Source organism: Haematobia irritans, chromosome 4 (genome assembly GCF_050003625.1).
Source record: "Haematobia irritans isolate KBUSLIRL chromosome 4, ASM5000362v1, whole genome shotgun sequence".
Taxonomy (NCBI): domain Eukaryota; kingdom Metazoa; phylum Arthropoda; class Insecta; order Diptera; family Muscidae; genus Haematobia; species Haematobia irritans.
In genome coordinates, this window is record NC_134400.1 from 194989352 (window position 1) to 195011661 (window position 22310).

The following is a 22310-nucleotide window of genomic DNA, read 5'->3' on the forward strand; positions in this document are numbered from 1 at the left end:
AGTCCGATCGTCCTCAAATTTGGCATACGGCCGTTTCTTGGGACAGAGACAATCGCTATTGGTTTTGGAAAAAATCGGTTCAGATTTAGATATAGCTGCCATATATATTTATCCCCGATTTGGTCATAGTTAGCGTGTTTATTAACCGATTTTCTTGAAATACCGTACATCCAGATATTTTATGAATCTCGAAAATCTTGCAAAATATCAGCCAAATCGGTTCAGATTTAGATATAGCTCCCATATATATATATATATATATCTTTCGTCCGATTTAGACTAATATGACCACAGAGGCCAAAGTTTACTACCGATCTTCGTGAAATTTTGCACAGAGGGTAGAATTGACATTCTTCCAATGCTTGGTAAATTTGTTTGAAATCGGTTCAAATTTAGATATAGCTCCCATATATATCTTTCGTCCGATTTGTACTTATATAGCCACAAAAGCCAGAGTTTGCCGTGATTTGCTTCAAATTTTGCACAAGGGGTACGTTTAATAGTATCGTTAAGTGTGTCAAATTTTGTTAAAATCGGTCCAGATTTAGATATAGCTCCCATATATATCTTTCGTCCGATTTGAACTTATATGGCCTCAAAATCCAGGGTTTTGCCGTGATTTGCTTCAAATTTCGCACAAGGAGTACGTTTAGTAGTATCGGTAATTGTGCCAAATTTGGTTGAAATCGGTTCAGATTTAGATATGACTCGCATATATATCTTGTCTCCTTTATATAGCTTCCAGCAAATGTGAAGTAGTTGAGATGATAACACAAATTTTGGCCTACATAGGGGTGAAGGGTATAATATAGTCGGCCCCGCCCGACTTTAGACTTTACTTACTTGTTTTCTTTGGGGTTATTTGAGAGAAAAGGTGTACGTCGATAAGCCAGCAACAATTCAAAAGCTAAAGGATGAGATAATTCGGCACATTAACGGCATAGAACCTTCATTATGCCTCAGCGTCATCGAAACTTTGGACCATCGGATGAAGGTGTGCCACCGAGGTAGCGGCGCCCATTTGGCCGATATTTTGTTCCATACATAATTGAGTAATACCAATATATCATAATAAAATAAAATTACAATAATTTCCTAAATAGTTTGTGTTTTATTCAAAATCAACATCGGCCCTTGAAATTTTAACCACCCTTATTAATTATTGTATCATGCAGGGCTGTGGGGTCGAGTCAATTTTGCTCGACTCCCACTCCGACTTCAGCATTTCTTATTAGCCTCGACTCAGACTCCGGAGTCGACTCCAGGTGGTGTACCCAAATCTCATTTTAACAGTATTCCAATTGTAGTTTTAAGATGTAGTGTTCCCAAAATAGACCGATATGAGTATTCTCTTTTGCCATATGTGTTATTATTATTATTATTTATTATTTATTAATAGATTTTTCAAGTGTTATTACAAAATTATTCAATATACACTATTTGTAATCTATAGTTGGTGTAGCAGAAAAATGCTGTGACCAATTTCTTTGAATGTTTATTATTACATACATTTTTATACCCTCCATCATAGGATGGGGGTATATTAACTTTGTCATTCCGTTTGTAACACATCGAAATATTGCTCTAAGACCCCATAAAGTATATATATTCTGGGTCGTGGTGAAATTCTGAGTCGATCTATGCATGTCCGTCCGTCCGTCCGTCCGTCTGTTGAAATCACGCTAACTTCCGAACGAAACAAGCTATCGACTTGAAACTTGGCACAAGTAGTTGCTATCGATGTAGGTCGGATGGTATTGAAAATGGGCCATATCGGTCCACTTTTACGTATAGCCCCCATATAAAGGGACCCTCAGATGTGGCTTGTGGAGCCTCTAACAGAAGCATATTTCATCCGATCCGGCTGAAATTTGGTATGTGGTGTTGGTATATGGTCTCTAACAACCATGCAAAAATTGGTCCACATCGGTCCATAATTATATATAGCCCCCATATAAACCGATCTCCAGATTTGGCTTGCGGAGCCTAAAAGAGAAGCAAATTTCATCCGATCCGGCTGAAATTTGGTACATGGTGTTGGTATATGGTATCTAACAACCATGCAAAAATTGGTTCACATCGGTCTATAATTATATATAGCCCCCTATATAAACCGATCCCCGAATTTGGCTTGCGGAGCCTCAAAGATAAGAAAATTTCATCCGATCCGGCTGAAATTTGGTACATGATGTTGGTATATGGTCTCTAACAACCATGCAAAAATTGGTCCATATCGGTCCTTAATTATATATAGCCCCCATCATAAGCGTAGGAAGGCCTCTGGGGAGGGGGCTCAGACCCCCCAGAAAAAATTTAGCCCCCCCGGAATTTGAAAACCTATTTACGATTTTACATTTTTATAAAAATTAAACAAGTATATACAACCGCACAAAGTTCCCCTAAAGACTTTCATGCACAATCGAATTACTTGGGTTGTGGTAACAGTTGCCGATGACAATGTTTGAAGTCTGATATTTATGAAATAGAACTATGATTGAACTTATGGTTTAGTTAAATAACTAACAGCCTGTTTCTGTATGTCGAACGAGTTCAATCGATCGACTGAAATGCATAGAAACAGCTGTTTTTTGGTTATAAATTCAGCTGTTTGTTTCCAGAGCGACAGAGCTCATTCGACATACAGAAACAGGCTGTAAAGCTCCTTTATTATATTGTTTAGTCTGGTTTAGTCATCTTAATTAAAAAAAGTAATTGGTATTAAAACTATTCTTTCATAAATTAATATCTTAATAATGCTGCAAAAAAGCGTCGCCAAAAAAGAAGTGAAAATGTTCTTTTTGGGTCCGGAAGTGGTGCAAAATTGGCGGAGAAGCGATGAATGTAATAGGAACTCGTCATAGAACGAATGTCCACCGTTTCAACAGCCGTTGCAATAAGTTTGCATCACTTCTTAAGGTGTGATCCGAATTCAGAGTTTTGAATGTGAATTAATATATTTTCCCAAATAAATAATTTTTATTTATTCGTTTTTTATTTGATTTTTGGTCGACCTTTTGTTAGAATTATATAAATATTTATAAAGACCTCGAGCTTCAAGAAACATTAATTTATAGTAATTTTTATATTTTTTTATGATTTTTAATGCATTCTAACGCTTGTTTGAATATTTTCAAAAATTATCGATTTTTCTATAATGGATTTAATTTTTGTGGCAAAATTTGAATAATTTTTACCATTTTATTTATTCTTACTCTTTTTTAAACTATTTGAAAAAAGAAAACAAAAATTACGCATTAAAATATGAAAAAGCTGAAGTAAAAAACTTACTGTGTAGTTAATATAATTAACTTCTTTGTGAGGACATTTTTGGAAGTGCTTTTAAAGTTGTGCCTTTAAAACAAATCCCAATTTTTTTTGCTGGGAAAAGTGTGGAACTACTTTTAGTTGCTTTATTATATATTAGTTTGATGTCTATTTTTTATTCTTTTTATGAAATAAAACAATAATTGAACCTATAAGTTCAGTCTATAAATTTTTAGCTAGGGAGGGGCTATAGCCCCCCCTATGAAAATTGTCTAGTTACGCTAATGGCCCCCATATAAACCGATCCCCAGATTTGGCTTGTGGAGCCTCTAAGAGAAGCATATTTCATCCGATCCGTCTGAAATGTGGTCCATGGTGTTGGTATATGGTCTCTAATAATCATGCAAAAATTGGTCCACATCGGTCCATAATTATATATAGCCCCCATATAAACCGATCCCCGGATTTGGCTTGCGGAGCCTCAAAGAGAGGAAAATTTCATCCGATCCGGCTGAAATTTGGTACATGGTGTTGGTATATGGTCTCTAACAAACATGCAAAAATTGGTCCATATCGGTCCAATTTTACGTATAGCCCCCATATAAACGGACCCCCAAATTTGGCTTGCGATTGCTCTAAAAGAAGCAAATTTCATCCGATCCGGATGAAATTCGGTACATGGTGTGGGTATATGGTCTCTAACAACCATGCAAAAATTGGTCCATATCGGTCCACTTTTACGTATAGCCCCCATATAAACGGACCCCCAAATTGGGCTTGCGATTGCTCTAAAAGAAGCAAATTTCATCCGATCAGGCTGAAATTTGGTACATGGTGTTAGTATATGGTCTCTAACAACCATGCAAAAATTGGTCCATATCGGTCCACTTTAACGTATAGCCCCCATATAAACGGACCCCCAAATTGGGCTTGTGATTGCTCTAAAAGAAGCAAATTTCATCCGATCAGGCTGAAATTTGGTACATGGTGTCGTTATATGTTCTCTAATGACCATGTAAAAATTGTTCCACATCGACCCATAATTATATATAGCCCCCATATAAGCCGATCCCCAGATTTGACTTCCGGAGCCTCTTAGAGGAGCAAAATTCATCCGATCCGGTTGAAATTTGGTACGTGGAGTTAGTATATGGTCCCTAACAACCATGCAAGAATTGGTCCATGTCGATCCATAATTATATATAGCCCCCATATAAACCGTTCCCCAGATTTGATCTCTGGAGCCTCTTGGAGGAGCACAATTCATCCGATCCGGTTGAAATTTGCAACGTGGTGTTAGTATAAGGCCGCTAATAACCATGCCAAAATTGGTCCATATCGGTCTATAGTTATATATAGCCGATCCCTAATCACACAAAAATTGGTCCATATCGGTTCATAATCATGGTTGCCACTCGAGCCAAAAATAATCTACCAAAATTTTATTTTTATAGAAAACATTGTTAAAATGTTATTTCTATAGAAAATGTTGTCAAAATTTTATTTCTATAGAAAAATTTTTTCCAAATTTTATTTCTATAGAAAATTTTGTCAAAATTTTACTTCTATAGAAAATGTTGTCAAAATTTTATTTTGTCAAAATTCTATTTCTATAGAAACTTTAAACTTAATTATATACGTATTTAATCGGCCTTTTTTAGTTTAATATATACCACGTATGGACTATGTGATATATATTACGGTGTTAGGAAGTTTTAAGATACCTTGCCATCGGCTTCAGTTGAAGTTTCTACGCAATCCATGGTGGAGGGTACATAAGCTTCGGCCTGGCCGAACTTACGGCCGTATATACTTGTTTTTATTTCGTTTTGTTACATAGTAATGCAACAACACGACATTTATTTTTAGAAAGCTAATTTGTTAGAATTCACCTAAGTGGTGAACAGTCGAACAATGCTTATTGTTTCTACAGTCAACTACAACAACATGTGACAACATACAGAAACTGGTTTCCAGGATACAACAACAATTCTAATGCGTACATTAGTCGTGTTTTTCCTAGTTTTTACGACGGGCTCATCTTCCTCTAAAACTCGAACAAATATGGTTCTTATAAATCCAGAATCTGATCTAGTCTTCATAGGTAAAATCTTTGAATTTATCTTCGGGAAGTGTACTGGTTGAACTGATCTGTTTGTCACCAAATCCCCCTGAAATTTTCACAGGAAACTATAATATTTGATTCATGGTGGTGGGTATTTAAGATTCGGCCCGGCCGAACTTACTGCTTTATATACTTGTTTCAAAAATTATTGGTATAGAAAAAAAAATTTTCCAAACTTTATTTCTATAGAAAATTTCGTCAAAATTTTATTTCTATAAAAAAATTTCACAAAATTTTATTTCTATAGAAAATTTTGTCCAAATTTCATTTCTATAGAAAATTTTGTCCAAATTTATTTCTATAGAAAATTTTGTCTAAATTTTATTTCTATAGAAAAATTTCACAATTTTGTCCAAATTTTATTTCTATAGAAAATTTTGTCAAAATTTTATTTCTATAGAAAAATTTCACAAAATTTTATTTCTATAGAAAATGTTGTCCAAATTTCATTTCTGTAGAAAATTTTGTCCAAATTTCATTTCTGTAGAAAATTTTGTCCACATTTTATTTCTATAGAAAAATTGCACAAAATTTTATTTCTATAGGAAATGTTGTCAAAATTTTATTTCTATAGAATATTTTCTCAAAATTGTATTTCTATAAAAAAAATTGTCAAAATTTTATTGCTATAGAAAATTTTGTCAAAATTTTATTTCTATAGAAAATTTTGTCAAAATTTTATTTCTACAGAAAATTTTGTCAAAATTTTATTTCTATATTTTTTTTCTATAGAATATTTTCTCAAAATTGTATTTCTATAAAAAAAATTGTCAAAATTTTATTGCTATAGAAAATTTTGTCAAAATTTTATTTCTATAGAAAATTTTGTCAAAATTTTATTTCTACAGAAAATTTTGTCAAAATTTTATTTCTATAGAAAATTTTGTCAAAACTTTATTTCTATAAAAAATTTTGTCAAAATTTTATTACTATAGAAAATTTTGTCAAAATTTTATTTCTATAGAAAATGTTGTCAAAATTTTATTTCTATAGAAAATTTTGTCAAAACTTTATTTCTATAAAAAATTTTGTCAAGACTTTATTTCTATAAAAAAAAAAATTTACAATGGGTGTGATGTTCCATAACTGGGTATGCATCTATTGTAGGTTCTTCTGTAATAAAATACTGGGTCGTCGTGGGCTTGTCTGGACTGTGAGCACTTCGGACTTTGCTGAATCCGTGTTCGGGTTGAGCTGCGAAGTGTTTGGAGTGACACCTGGATAAGTGCGTTTGTGCGTGCGAATGTGGGCGAGTTGAACTGTAACCTGGCTAAGTACGCTCTACGAATCTGGGTAGGATCCTGGTCGGGCGCCGCTGTCTTGAACAGCGACCTGGCTAAGAGCACTGGAGTATCAGGCGAGACGTATGGAACCATTGGATATTAGTCGAGACGGTGGCGAGTCAACGGTGACAATCCTGTGGAACACCAGGTAAGACTTGTGGCGAATATGAGCAACGCAGAACGACTAGGAATGGGGACGGAATGAATGAACCGGAGCAAGCTATGGGCCAGGGACCATAGTGTGAAGGTACTCGAAGGTAATTGAGACTGTGACCTCTGTAAGTTAGGTTAGGTTAGGTTAGGTTATGTGGCAGCCCAATGTATCAGGCTCACTTAGACTATTCAGTCCATTGTGATACCACAGTGGTGAACTTCTCTCTTATCACTGAGTGCTGCCCGATTCCATGTTAAGCTCAATGACAAGGGACCTCCTTTTTATAGCCGAGTCCGAACGGCGTTCCACATTCCAGTGAAACCACTTAGAGAAGCTTTGAAACCCTCAGAAATGTCACCAGCATTACTGAGGTGGGATAATCCACCGCTGAAAAACTTTTTGGTGTTCGGTCGTAGCAGGAATCGAACCCACGACCTTGTGTATGCAAGGCGGGCATGCTAACCATTGCACCACGGTGGCTCTCTCTGTAAGTTAATCAGAAAATGGGGAATCGAGACCTTGTTAAGTGCACAAGCCGAAGTTACCGCAAGAAACGAAGCTTTAGTATGTATTGGTAACCTTGAGGGCAACTGCATCCTGAAGATCCGGGGAGCCTGCGACCTGGTTAAGTGCACAAGCCAGATGTGAGTCAAGGCATACATGCCGAATATGGGACCGTGAGTTCAACAAGAATTCACTTAGAATGAGAATTCACTTAGAATGATCCTAATAAGTGCACCAGTCGAAAATACCCCGAATTTTTATGTAACCTGGGCCTTTCGAGTGAAGCTATATCCCGATATTTGGAAAGATATTAAAAACAGAAAGTTGTGGACATTTTTTTATCCAATACTATAAAAACCAAGCCGAATAACAAATACTACTAAAATCTCTTTCAATCATATTTACATTAGAAATAATCCTAAATTCCTAATTATTGCGATGTTGTTTTCTCTTTATTTTATTTCAGTCTCTCTAAATGCCTGAGTTTTGTCAGTCACACCTCTCTCGATCCTTCTATAGACAATATCCTGGTAAAGTGTCGTGCAGGCAATAAACAGGTTTATGCCAACGGTTATCCTTTGATGCCGGAGCGTAAAGAAATTCGTGATCGTTTGAATGTATGGAAAAAATACGACCAAGATTCTGGAGCTTCAGACAAAACGCCAAGTGTCCTTATGATTGGCATCGACAGTATATCAAGAGTGAATTTGCTACGAGCTATGCCCAAGACAGCACGATATCTCTATGAGAATGAATGGTACGAAATGAGCGGATTCAATAAGGTAGGTGGAACAGACGTAAATATTTATACTAACAACTCCGTATATCGTTTATAACCAGCATACGACTTTGACTTTCATTTCTATAGAAAATTTTGTCAAAGCTTTATTTCTATAGAAAATTTTGTCAAAATTTTATTTTTATATTAAATTTTGTTAAAATGTTATTTCTCTAGAAAATTTTGTCAAAATTTTATTTCTATAGAAAATTTTGTCAAAATTTTGTTTGTATAGAAAGTTTCTGGAAAATTTTATTTCTATAGAAAATTTTTCGAAAATTTTATTTCTATAGAAAATTTTGTCAACATTGTATCAAAATTTTATTTCTTTTTTTTTTTTTTGATTTCAGCTTAAAACCATGCATTGACTAAACTACAAGTGTAGCTTAACCACCAGAGGAAAAGAATGTTAGTCGAATTTATTTGCACTCACTCAAATCGATGATTTGTGGTGGCAAAGGAAAAGAGATATGTTTGTACGAATTTATTTCGGCATAAGCCGGCTATCATGCAAAAACTTTTTTCGGAAGGTTCAAGTGTGGTTTACTTTTGGTAGTTTACTTGATAGTTTTGCTGCAAGTAGAGAATGCTGATGAGGGCTTTGCCCAAATAAATTTGACAAACATTATTTTCCTCTGTTGGTTAAGCTACACTTGGAGTTTAGTCAATGCATGGTTTTAAGCTGAAATCAAATAAACAACAACAATGATTAAAGAAAAAAAACACCAATAACAAAACAAAACGAATGAAAAATTTTATTTCTATAGAAAATATTTCAAAATTTTATTTCTATAGAAAATTTTGTTAAAATTTTATTTCTGTAGAAAATCTTGTCAAAATTTTATTTCTAAAGAAAATCTTGCCAAATTTTATTTGTATAGAAAGTTTTGTCAAAATTTTATTTCTATAGAAAATTTTTACAAAATTTATTTCTATAGAAAATTTTGACAAAATTTTATTTCTATAGAAAATTTTTGCAAAATTTTATTTCTAAAAAAAAATTTTGCAAAATTTAGTTCTATAGAAAATTTTGTCAAAATTTTATTTCTATATAAAATTTTGTCAAAATTTTATTTGTATAGAAAGTTTTTGGAAAATTTTATTTCTACAGAAAATTTTGTCAAAATTTTATTTCTACAGAAAATTTTGTCAACATTTTATTTTTATAGTAAATTTTGTTAAAATTTTATTTCTATAGAAAATTTTGTAAAAATTTTATTTCTATAGAATATCTTGTCAAAATTTTATTTCTATAGAAAGTTTTTGGAAAATTTTGTCAAAATTTTATTTCTATAGAAAATTTTGTCAACATTTTATTTTTATAGTAAATTTTTGTCAAAATTTAGAAAGTTTTTGGAAAATTTTATTTCTATAGAAAAATTTGTCAAAATTTTATTTCTATAAAAAATTTTGTCAACATTTTATTTTTATAGTAAATTTTGTTAAAATTTTATTTCTATAGAAAACTTTGTCAAAATTTTATTTGTATAGAATGTTTTTGGAAAGTTATATTTTTATAGAAAATTTTTGGAAAATTTTATTTCTATAGACAATTTTGTCAAAATTGTATCAAAATTTTATTTCTATACAAAATATTTCAAAATTTTATTTCTATAGAAAATGTTGTTAAAATTTTATTTCTATAGAAAATCTTGTCAAAATTTTATTTCTATAGAAAATTTTGTTAAAATTTTATTTCTATAGAAAATCTTATAAAATTTTATTTCAATAGAAAATCTTGTAAAAATTTTATTTCTATAGAAAATTTTGTCAAAATTTTATTTCTGTAAAAAATCTTGTCAAAATTTTATTTCTATAGAAAATTTATCAAAATTTTATTTGTTTAGAAAGTTTTTGGAAAATTTTATTTCTATAGAAAATGTTGTCAACATTTTATTTTTATAGTAAATTTTGTCAACATTTTATTTCAATAGAAAATTTTTGGAAAATTTTATTTCTATAGACAATTTTTGGAAAATTTTATTTCTATAAAACATTTTGTCAAAATTTTATTTCTATAGAAATAAAATGTTGACAAAATTGTATAGAAAATTTTGTTAAAATCTATCGAAAATTGTGTTAATTTTTTTTTTCTATAGCAAATTTTGCCAATATGTTATTTCTATAGAAAATTTTGTGAAAGTTTTATTTCTGTAAAATTATATTTTAATAGAAAATTTTTGGAAAATTTTATTTCTATAGACAATTTTGTCAAAATTGTATCAAAATTTTATTTCTATAGAAAATATTTCAAAATTTTATTTCTATAGAAAATCTTGTCAAAATTTTATTTCTATAAAAAATTTTTGGAAAATTTTATTTCTATAGAAAATTTTGTCAAAATTTTATTTGTATAGAATGTTTTTGGAAAATTATATTTTTATAGAAAATGTTTGGAAAATTTTATTTCTATAGACAATTTTGTCAAAATTGTATCAAAATTTTATTTTTATAGAAAATATTTCAAAATTTTATTTCTATAGAAAATTTTTTTAAAATTTTATTTCTATAGAAAATCTTGTCAAAATTTTATTTCTATGGAAAATTTTGTCAATATTTTATTTCCACAGAAAATCTTGTCAAAATTTTATTTCTATAGAAAATTTTGTCAACATTTTATTTGTATAGAAAGTTTTTGGAAAATTTTTTTTCTGTAGAAAATTTTGTCAAAATTTTATTTCTATAGACATTTTTGTCAAAATTTTATATCTATAGAATTTTGTTAAAATTTTATTTCCATAGAAAATTTTGTCAACATTTTATTTCAATAGAAAGTTTTGTCAAAATCTTATTTCTGTAAAAAATCTTGTCAACATTTTATTTCTATAGAAAATTTTTCAAAATTTTATTTGTTTAGAAAGTTTTTGGAAATTTTTTTCTATAGAAAATGTTGTCAACATTTTATTTTTATAGTAAATTTTGTTAAAATTTTATTTCTATAGAAAATTTTGTTAAAATTTTATTTCTATAGAAAATCTTGTCAAAATTTTATTTCTATAGAAAATTTTGTTAAAATTTTATTTCTATAGAAAATCTTATAAAATTTTATTTCAATAGAAAATCTTGTAAAAATTTTATTTCTATAGAAAATTTTGTCAAAATTTTATTTCTGTAAAAAATCTTGTCAAAATTTTATTTCTATAGATAATTTTTCAAAATTTTATTTGTTTAGAAAGTTTTTGGAAAATTTTATTTCTATAGAAAATGTTGTCAACATTTTATTTTTATAGTAAATTTTGTCAACATTTTATTTCAATAGAAAATTTTTGGAAAATTTTATTTCTATAGACAATTTTTGGAAAATTTTATTTCTACAGACAATTTTGTCAAAATTGTATCAACATTTTATTTCTATAGAAAATATTTCAAAATTTTATTTCTATAGAAAATTTTGTAAAAATTTTATTTCTATAGAAAATCTTGTCAACATTTTATTTCTATAGAAAATCTTGTCAAAATTTTATTTCTATAGAAAGCTTTTGGAAAATTTTATTTCTATAGAAAAATTTTATTTCTATAGAAATTTTTGTCAAAATTTTATTTCTATAGAACTTTGTTAAAATGTTATTTCCATAGAAAATTTTATCAAAATTTTATTTGTATAGAAAGTTTGTCAAAATTTTATTTCTATCGAATTTTGTTAAACATTTTATTTCTATAGAAAATTTTTCAAAATTTTATTTGTTTAGAAAGTTTTTGGAAAATTTTATTTCTATAGAAAATGTTGTCAACATTTTATTTTTATAGTAAATTTTGTTAAAATTTTATTTCTATAAAATTTTTTCTCAAATTTTGTGTTTTTCTTCAAATTTTATTTCTATAGGAAATGTTGTCAAAGTTGTCAAAAAGAAATTTTGTCAAAATTTTATTTCTATAGAAATAAAATGTTGAAAAAATTGTATAGAAAATTTTGTTAAAATCTATCGAAAATTGTGTTAATTTTTTTTTTACTATAGAAAATTTTGCCAATATGTTATTTCTATAGAAAATTTTGTGAAAGCTTTATTTCTGTAAAATTATATTTTTATAGAAAATTTTTGGAAAATTTTATTTCTATAGACAATTTTGTCAAAATTGTATCAAAATTTTATTTCTATAGAAAATATTTCAAAATTTTATTTCTATAGAAAATTTTGTAAAAATTTTATTTCTATAGAAAATCTTGTCAAAATTTTATTTCCATAGAAAATTTTTGGAAAATTTTATTTCTATAGAAAATTTTGTCAAAATTTTATTTGTATAGAATGTTTTTGGAAAATTATATTTTTATAGAAAATGTTTGGAAAATTTTATTTCTACAGACAATTTTGTCAAAATTGTATCAAAATTTTATTTCTATAGAAAATATTTCAAAATTTTATTTCTATAGAAAATTTTGTCAATATTTTATTTCCACAGAAAATCTTGTCAAAATTTTATTTCTATAGAAAATTTTGTCAACATTTTATTTGTATAGAAAGTTTTTGGAAAATTTTTTTTCTGTAGAAAATTTTGTCAAAATTTTATTTCTATAGACATTTTTGTCAAAATTTTATTTCTATAGAATTTTGTTAAAATTTTATTTCCTTAGAAAATTTTGTCAACATTTTATTTCAATAGAAAGTTTTGTCAAAATCTTATTTCTGTAAAAAATCTTGTCAAAATTTTATTTCTATAGAAAATTTTTCAAAATTTTATTTGTTTAGAAAGTTTTTGGAAATTTTTTTTCTATAGAAAATGTTGTCAACATTTTATTTTTATAGCAAATTTTGTTAAAATTTTATTTCTTCAAAAATTTTTCTCAAAATTTTGTTTTTTTCTTCAAATTTTATTTCTATAGAAAATGTTGTCAAAGTTGCCAAAAGAAAATTTTGTCAAAATTTTATTTCTATAAAACATTTTGTCAAAATTTTATTTCTATAGAAATAAAATGTTGACAAAATTGTATAGAAAATTTTGTTAAAATCTATAGAAAATTGTGTTAATTTTTTTTTAATCTATAGAAAATTTTGCCAATATGTTATTTCTATAGAAAATTTTGTGAAAGTTTTATTTCTGTAAAACATTTTGTCAAAATTGCATTTCTACACTTTTACACTAAATTTTAATATATTCCAAATTTCTCCTTTGCAGATCGATGACAATACCTTTCCCAATCTTATGGCAGTTTTGACTGGTATGAATCGCACAACGGTCATGGAAAAATGTTCACCGTATAAACTGCATGCCTTGGACAATTGTGATTTCATATGGCGGACATTTCGCGAACATGGCTATGTAACCGCCTATGCTGAGGATGAAGCTTCCATAAATACCTTCAATTATATGAAGGTGGGTTTTGTGGAGCCCCCAGTGGATTATTACTTACGACCATTTCTACTGGGAGCTGAAAAACATTTGGAGACACGTCTAAAATCGGGCCTAATAAGCTGTCTGGGCTATAAACATGCTGCCGATTTTGTCTATGACTATGCCGTGGAATTGGCCAGACGCTATCGCAATGATACATTCTTTGGTCTTTTCTGGGCCAATACATTCAGTCATAACGACATCAGCGATTGTACCGGCATGGATGAGCACATTATGCAATATCTGAAGAAATTCAAAGATATGGGCACTATGGAGAATACCATAGTGATATTCTTTAGTGATCATGGTATGCGTTTTGGACCCATACGTAAAACCTATTCGGGTCATTTGGAAGAACGTTTACCATTTGTCTTCCTATGGTTACCCACCAAGCTGAGACGGAAATATCCGGAATTTGTCAATGCTTTGAATGTAAATAAGAATCGTCTAACAAATCCCTATGATACCCATATGACCCTGAAACATATACTGGAGATGACGCATCGCGTTAAGGACGCAAATAAATTGGCCAAAGCTGATGCCTGTCCCAAATGTCAATCGCTGCTGAAACCAATGCCGCAAAATCGCTCATGCAAAGATGCTGCTATAGAGGCCCATTGGTGTACTTGTCTGCCCTATGAGAATATCTATAAAAATTCCAAAACTGTTTTGAATCTTACTCACCTGCTTATCGACTACATCAATGATTATGTGGCCACCTTTCGGAATAAAAGTTTTGCCAAACTATGTGTTCCTCTGAAATTCGATAGTGTGGACAGTGCTTATCGTACCACCCAACTGGAGACGGATCCAGGCGGGGCGGTTAAAACTATAGACATTTATCGCATAACCTTCTATACAAAACCGAATAAGGGTCTATTCGAAGCTACGGCCATATATGATCCCTTGACCTCACATATGGAGGTTACCGGTGAAATAAGTCGCCTGAACACCTATAGCGGTGACTCGGATTGTGTAACGGATGGTGGAGCGAAAAAATATTGTTCATGTCGCAAAAAGATTTTCTAGCACAAACCATTGCATTTGCACAAAGTCCTAGTTAGACTGGGCAAACAAAGAAAACCTACAAAAATTGCCAAGACCTAAGATAAGCGATAAGAGATTATTTTAATATAGACTTTTTTTGTTTTAGCTTTAAACTAAACTCTATCTAATTGTATCGAAATATTTTGTATATACTGATGTACATAAAACAAAAACTAGAAATTAACTTTTAAGTATATAGAAAATGAAATAGAGAACAAATGAATTTTCGAATTTCAAAGAAGACATTAAAATCGAGGTGGTTCAATATCAATCAGATCATAGATAAGTTGTTTTTTTTTTTTGTGATATAAACAATTCAATTTTCGTTTAATCGATATTACAGTAAAATAATTGGATATTGGATTTTAAAGTGGGTTTATTCTATCTAGAGGTAAAGAGAATCGAATCAGATATTTTTCGCTATGTACGGTTTCTCGATTGCTTAGCGAAATATAAAATTTTGAGAAAATTTTCTATAGAGATAAAATTTTGACAAAATTTTCTATAGAAATAAAATTTGGCACAAAATTTTCTATAGAAATAAAATTTCGCACAAAATTTTCTACAGAAATAAAATTTTGCACAAAATTTTCTATAGAAATAAAATTTTCACCAAATTTTCTGTAGAAATAAAATTTTGACAAAATTTTTTATAGAAATAAAATTTTGACAAAATTATTTATAGAAAGAAAATTTTGACAAAATTTTTTGTAGAAATTAAATTTTTGTTGTTTTTTTATTTCAGCTTAAAACCATACATTGACTAAACTACAAGTGTAGCTTAACCAACCGAGGAAAAGAATGTTTGTCAAATTTATTTGGGCAAAGCCCTATAGACTGCAAGATGGTTGGATGGACGCACGTTTCGGAATTACCACATTCCTCATCATAGTAGTGATAGTTTTGCTGCAAGTAGAGGATGCTGATGAGGAATGTGGTAAATCCGAAACGTGCGTCCATCCAACCATCTTGCAGTCTATAGGGCTTTGCCCAAATAAATTTGACAAACATTCTTTTCCTCTGTTGGTTAAGCTACACTTGTAGTTTAGTAAATGTATGGTTTTAAGCTGTAATAAAAAAACAACAATACTTAAAGAACAAAACCAACAATAACAAAACAAAAAGAATGGAAATTAAATTTTGACAAAATTTTTTGTAGAAATTAAAAATTGACAAAATTTTTTATAGAAATTAAATTTTGACAAAATTATTTATAGAAAGAAAATTTTGACAAATTTTTTTATAGAAATAACATTTTGTCAAAAATTTTTATAGAAATAAAATTTTTTACAAAATTATCTATAGAAATAAAATTTTGACAAAATTTTCTATAGAAATAAAATTTTGACAAAATTATTTAGAAAAAAAACAAATTCTATAGAACCCAAATTTTGACAAAAGTTTCTATAGAAATAAAATGTTGACAAAATTGTCTATAAAAATAAAATTGAGAAAAAATTTTAGATAGAAATAAAATCTTGAAAAACAAAAATTCTATAGAAACCAAATTTTGACAAAAGTTTCTATAGAAATAAAATGTTGACAAAATTTTCTATAGAAATAAAATGTTGACAAAATTTTCTATAGAAATAAAATTTTGACAGAATTTCCTATAGAAATAAAATTTTGACAAAATTTTCTATAGAAATATAATTTTGACAAAATTTTCTATAGAAATAAAATTTTGACAAAATTTTGTACAGAAATAAAATTTTGACAAAATTTTGTATAGAAATAATATTTTGACAAAGTTATCTATAGAAATAAAATTTTGAAAAAAAATTCTATAGAAATAAAATTTTGAAAAAAAAAATTCTATAGAAATGAAATTTTGACAAAATTTTCTATAGAAATAAAATTTGGCAAACTTTCTATAGAAATAAAATTTTGACAAAATTTTCTATAGAAATAAAATCTTGACAAAATTTTTTATAGAAATAAAATTTTGACAAAATTTTTTATAGAAATAAAATTTTGACAAAATTATTTATAGAAAGAAAATTTTGACAAAATTTTTTATAGAAATAAAATTTTGACAAAATTATCTATAGAAATAAAATTTTGAAGAAAATTTCTATAGAAATAAAATTGTGAAAAAATTTTCGATAGAAATAAAGTTTGGCAAAACTTCTATAGAAATAAAATTTTGACAAAATTATTTATAGAAATATAATTTTGACAAAAATTTGTACAGAAATAAAATTTTGACAAAATTTTGTATAGAAATAAAATTTTGACAAAGTTATCTATAGAAATAATTTTTTATAGGAATAAAATTTGGCAAAATTTCTATAGAAATAAAATTTTCACTAAATTTTCTATAGAAATAAAATTTTCTTAAATACTGTAATATTTAAGATAATTATCTTGTTGTATTGGCATATAATTCAATAAATCAAAAAAAAATCTATAAAAATAAAATTTTGACAAAATTTTCTATAGAAATTAAATTTCTATAGAAATTGAAAATTTTGACAAACTTTTCTATAAAAATGAAATTTTGACAAAATTTTCTATAGGAATAAAATTTTGACAAAATTTTCGATAGAAATAACATTTTAACAAACTTTTCTAAAGAAATAAATTTTTTTTTAAAAAATTTCCATAGAAATAAAATTTTGGCAAAATTTTCTATAGAAATAAAATGTTGACAAAATCTTCTATAGAAATAAAATTTTGACGAAATTTTCTATAGAAATAAAATTTTGACAAAATTTTCTATAGAAATAAAATGTTAACAAACTTTTCTAAAGAAATAAAATTTTTTATACAAAATTTCCATAGAAATAAAATTTTGACAAAATTTTCTATAGAAATAAAATGTTGACAAAATTTTCTATAGAAATAAAATTTTGACGAAATTTTCTATAGAAATAAAATTTTGACAAAATTTTCTATAGAAATAAAATGTTAACAAACTTTTCTAAAGAAATAAAATTTTTTATACAAAATTTCCATAGAAATAAAATTTTGACAAAATTTTCTATAGAAATAAAATTTTGACAAAATTTTCTATAGAAATAAAATGTTAACAAAATTTTGACAAAAATTTCTATAGAAACAAAATTTTGACAAAATTTTCTATAGAAATAAAATTTTGACAAAATTTTCTATAGAAATAAAATTTTGACAAAATAAGTAAAAAATCGATATATTTCTAATCGATCACATTAATAAGCTGTAGTATCGATTATGGCGTCGAACATAAATTATGGTGTGGCCAACATCTGAGATATGTCTCGCAAATTTGGACCCGGTCATTATCGTGCGGATAAAGTGATAGTATGAAAGGCGCTTTAATGGATATTTTATTCAGGCCCAGTACACATACGAGTATTTGCGTCGATCCCCAAAAAATTGATTGTCACCCTCAGTCGACAAAAAGGAATCGGAGTTATTCATTAACGATTTAATGTGTATCATTTTAGCAAACATAAATAATTAATGTTCGAATATAGACGCAATTTTTAAACATTAATACCTTTATTCCTGATAAAATAATCCAGACGTAATTTTTAAACAATAAGAACTTTATTCCTGATCAATTTATTTTCGTAATACATAAGACAGTATAAAAATAAAATATATTTTTTATATTAAACAATGCTTTTATTTTCAATAGGATAGGATAATTTAATTAAGGTGTTACATGATTACAGGAAATTCTCATTATTATCACGATGCAAGCATCTACATCTAAATCTTCGAAAATATAGCCAAGTTATCCAGATTACAATGAAGAGAGTGTTTACTCCCCTTGTCACTATTATGATTCAAAATCAATATTCGTTTCGTTTTCTAATTTGTCCTTTCGTATTTCTCCCATATTTTTCTATTTTAGAAACTCCTCCATTTGAACTCACCTGTAAGAGCTAGGTTTCCTTACCATTGATTTAAATTAACCCTTTCACTACCGATGTCCACTACAGAGGACATTCGAAAACGACTCCAAACTCGAACTCCCACTTAGTTTCGATTTACCTCTCGATGATATTTTAAAATAGAGGTTCTTATCTAAATAAGCTGTAAATATTTTCCATATTGCTGGGCACTAAAATGTAGTTTCATAACATTTCTTGACAATAAACGAAAAATACACAATTTTGAGACAATTTTCCTACTGTACGTCTCTAGCCTATATTATTTCAGATTCTTTGTCGATTTTTTTTCTAACACTTCAACAGATATTACAGGCTAAATAGCGTTTAGTTAAGTATGACCATTTGGTCACAATTCAAGAATTAAGTTTTCAGTACAAACACATACAGCTCTATAAATAATTGAGGTAGGCCTTCCAAATTGCAATATCGTATTTTTCTACATGCTGTTAGTACAAGTAAAAACAGTGGAAAAATGAAAGTGTTTTACATTAGGTTTAATTCGATAGTGAAAGGGTTAAGAATCGAGCAGTAAGAAAGGATTCCAACAGCATTTGAGTCACCTCTACTATTGCGTTCCCACAATTTTGACCATTGAGCGGCTATCCAATTGCATAACCTCTTATAATCGAATTATCTGAATCAAAAGACATCCATTTAGCATGAATTCAAAATTTTGTCAAAATTTTATTTCTATAGAAAATTTTATCAAACTTTTATTTCTACTGAAAATTTTTGTCAAAATTTTATTTCTATAGAAAATTTTGTCAAAATTTTATTTCTATAGAAAATCTTGTCAAAATTTTATTTCAATAGAAAATTTTGTCAAAATTTATTTCTATAGAAAATTTGGTGAAAATTTTATTTCTGTAGAAAGTTTGCCAAATTTTATTTTTATAGAAAATTTTGTCAAAATTTTATTTCTATAGAAACTTTTGTCAAAATTTGGTTTCTATAGAATTTTTTTTTTTCAAAATTGTATTTCATTTGTTTTGTTTTGTTATTGTTGGTTTTGTTCTTTAAGCATTGTTGTTGTTTTTTATTTCAGCTTAAAACCATACATTGACTAAACTACAAGAGTAGCTTAACCAACAGAGGAAAAGAATGTATTTCTATAGAAAATCTCGTCAAAATTTTATTTCTATAGAAAAGTTTGTCAAAATTTTATTTCTATAGAAAATTTTGTCAAAATTTTATTTCTATAGAAAATTATGTCAAAATTTTATTTCTATAAAAAATTTTGTCAAAATTTTATTTCTATAGCAAATTTTGTCAACATTTTATTTCTATAGAAAATTTTGTCAACATTTTATTTCTATAGAAAATGTTGTCAACATTTTATTTCTATAGAAAATTTTGTGAACATTTTATTTCTATAGAAACTTTTGTCAAAATTTAGTTTCTATAGATTTTTTATTCAAAATTTTTTTTCTATAAATAATTTTATCAAAATTTTATTTCTATAGAAATTTTGCCAAATTTTATTTCTATAGAAATTTTTTTACAATTTTAATTCGACAGATAATTTTGTCAAAATTTTATTTCTATAAAAAATGTTGTCAAGATTTTATTTCTATAGGAAATTTTGTCCAAATTTTATTTCTATAGATAATTTGTCAAAACTTTATTTCTATAGAAAATTTTGTAAATTTTTGTTTTCTATAGAAATCTTGTCAAAATTTTATTTCTATAGAAAATTTTGTCAAAATTTTATTTCTATAGATAATTTTGTCAAAATTTTATTTCTATAGATAATTTTGTCAAAATTTTATTTCTATAGAAAATTTTGTCAAAATTTTATTTCTATAGAAAATTTTGTCAAAATTTCATTTCTATAGATAATTTGGTCAAAATTTTATTTCTATAGATAATTTTGTCAAAATTTTATTTCTATAGAAATCTTGTCAAAATTTTATTTCTATAGAAAATTTTGTCAAAAAAAGTTTTTCTATAGAAAATGTTGTCAACATTTTATTTCTATAGAAAATTTTGTCAAAAAATTTTTTTTTTCTATCGAAAATTTTGTCAAAATTTTATTTCTATAGAAAATTTTGTAAATTTTTGTTTTCTATAGAAATCTTGTCAAAATTTTATTTCAATAGAAAATTTTGTAAAAAAAATTTTTTTCTATAGAAAATGTTGTCAAAATTTTATTTCTATAGAAAATTTTGTCAAAATTTTATTTCTATAGAAAATTTTGTCAAAATTTTATTTCTATAGAAAATTTTGTCAAAAAAGTTTTTCTATAGAAAATGTTGTCAACATTTTATTTCTATAGAAATTTTTTTTTCTATAGAAATTTTTGTAAATTTTGTCAAAATTTTATTTCTATAGAAAATTGTGTCTAAATTTTATTTCTATAGAAAATTGTGTCTATATTTTATTTCTATAGAAAATTTTGTCAAAATTTTATTTCTATAGAAAATTTTGTAAATTTTTGTTTTCTATAGAAATCTTGTCAAAATTTTATTTCTATAGAAAATTTTATCAAAAAAAGTTTTTCTATAGAAAATATTGTCAACATTTTATTTCTATAGAAAATTTTGTCAATTTTTTTTTTCTATAGAAAATTTTGTCAAAATTTTATTTTTATAGAAAATTTTGTCCAAATTTTATTTCTATAGAAAATTTTGTCAAAATTTTATTTCTATTGAAAATTTTGTCAAAATTTTATTTCTATAGAAAATTTTGTCAAAATTTTATTTCTAATGAAAATTTTGTCTAAATTTTATTTTTATAGAAAATTTTGTCCAAATTTTATTTCTATAGAAAATTTTGTAAAAATTTTATTTCTATTGAAAATTTTGTCAACATTTTATTTTTATAGAAAATTTTGTCAAAATTTTATTTCTATAGAAAATTTTATCAAAATTTTATTTCTATAGAAAATTTTATCAAAATTTTATTTCTATAGACAATTTTGTCAAAAGTTTATTTCTATCTTTTCAAAATTTTATTTCTATAGACAATTTTCTCAAAATTTTATTTCTATAGAAAATTTTGTCAAAATTTTATTTCTCTAGAAAATTTTGTCATTTTTTTTCTATAGAAAATTTTGCACACATTTTATTTCTATAAAAAATTTTGTCAAAATTTTATCTCTATAGACAATTTTCTCAAATTTTTATTTCTATAGAAAATTTTGTCAAAATTTTATTTCTATAGAAAATTTTTCCCACATTATATTTCTATAAAAAAAATTTTGTTAAAATTTTATTCTATAGAAAATTCTGCCAAAATTTTATTTCTATAGAAAATTTTATTTTACTTCTACCAAAATATCGAGAAATCTACCAAAAATTAAAAAATCAACAATTTTTGGTAGAATTCTACCAACTGTGGCAACCGTGTTCGCTAAAAGAGATGCATCGGTATATGAGGCGAATGTAACATCTCGGTCATTCATCTTGAATTGCGGTGTTCAGAAGTGAGTGGTAACTGTTCAACTTAGGTAACTTAGCAGCCACCGTGGTGCAATGGTTAGCATGCCGGCCTTGTATAGATAAGGTCGTGGGTTCGATTCCTGATTCGACCGAACACCAAAAAGTTTTTCAGCGGTGGATTATCCCACCTCAGTAATGCAGGTGATATTTCTGAGGGTTTCAAAGCTTCTCTAAGTGGTTTCACTGCAATGTGGAACGCCGTTCGGACTCGGCTATAAAAAGGAGGTCCCTTGTCATAGAGCTTAACACTCAGTGATAAGAGAGAAGTTCACCAATGTGGTATCACAATGGACTGAATAGTCTAAGTGAGCCTGATACATCGGGCTGCCAACTAACCTAACCTAACCTAACTGTTCAAATACTTGGAGATGCCAAATTGTAGCTGAATTACCATCGATTTGGTCTCTCTACGCCGCCGTATCTCTTCATCGCTGATGGTGGTGGTCTTGCACCCACTGTACTGGTAGGAATAGCCTTCTGCCTTAGGTTAGGTTATAGAGGATGAC

The 22310-nt window shown here is 27.3% G+C and overlaps 1 protein-coding gene across 7 annotated transcripts in view; it reads left to right on the forward strand.

Annotated features, from left to right (window-relative positions):
• The window catches only part of LOC142233734 (uncharacterized), an 82134-nt gene extending 67365 nt beyond the window's left edge, over positions 1–14769 (forward strand). For all 7 annotated transcript variants that reach the window (XM_075304746.1, XM_075304749.1, XM_075304745.1 and 4 more), the window contains exons 4-5: positions 7797–8112; positions 13221–14769. In XM_075304746.1, the coding sequence (XP_075160861.1) occupies positions 7797–8112; positions 13221–14465 (1561 nt within the window). In that variant the 3' untranslated portion in view covers positions 14466–14769. The remainder of the gene's footprint in view (positions 1–7796; positions 8113–13220) is intronic.
• Positions 14770–22310: the final 7541 nt, after the last annotated feature.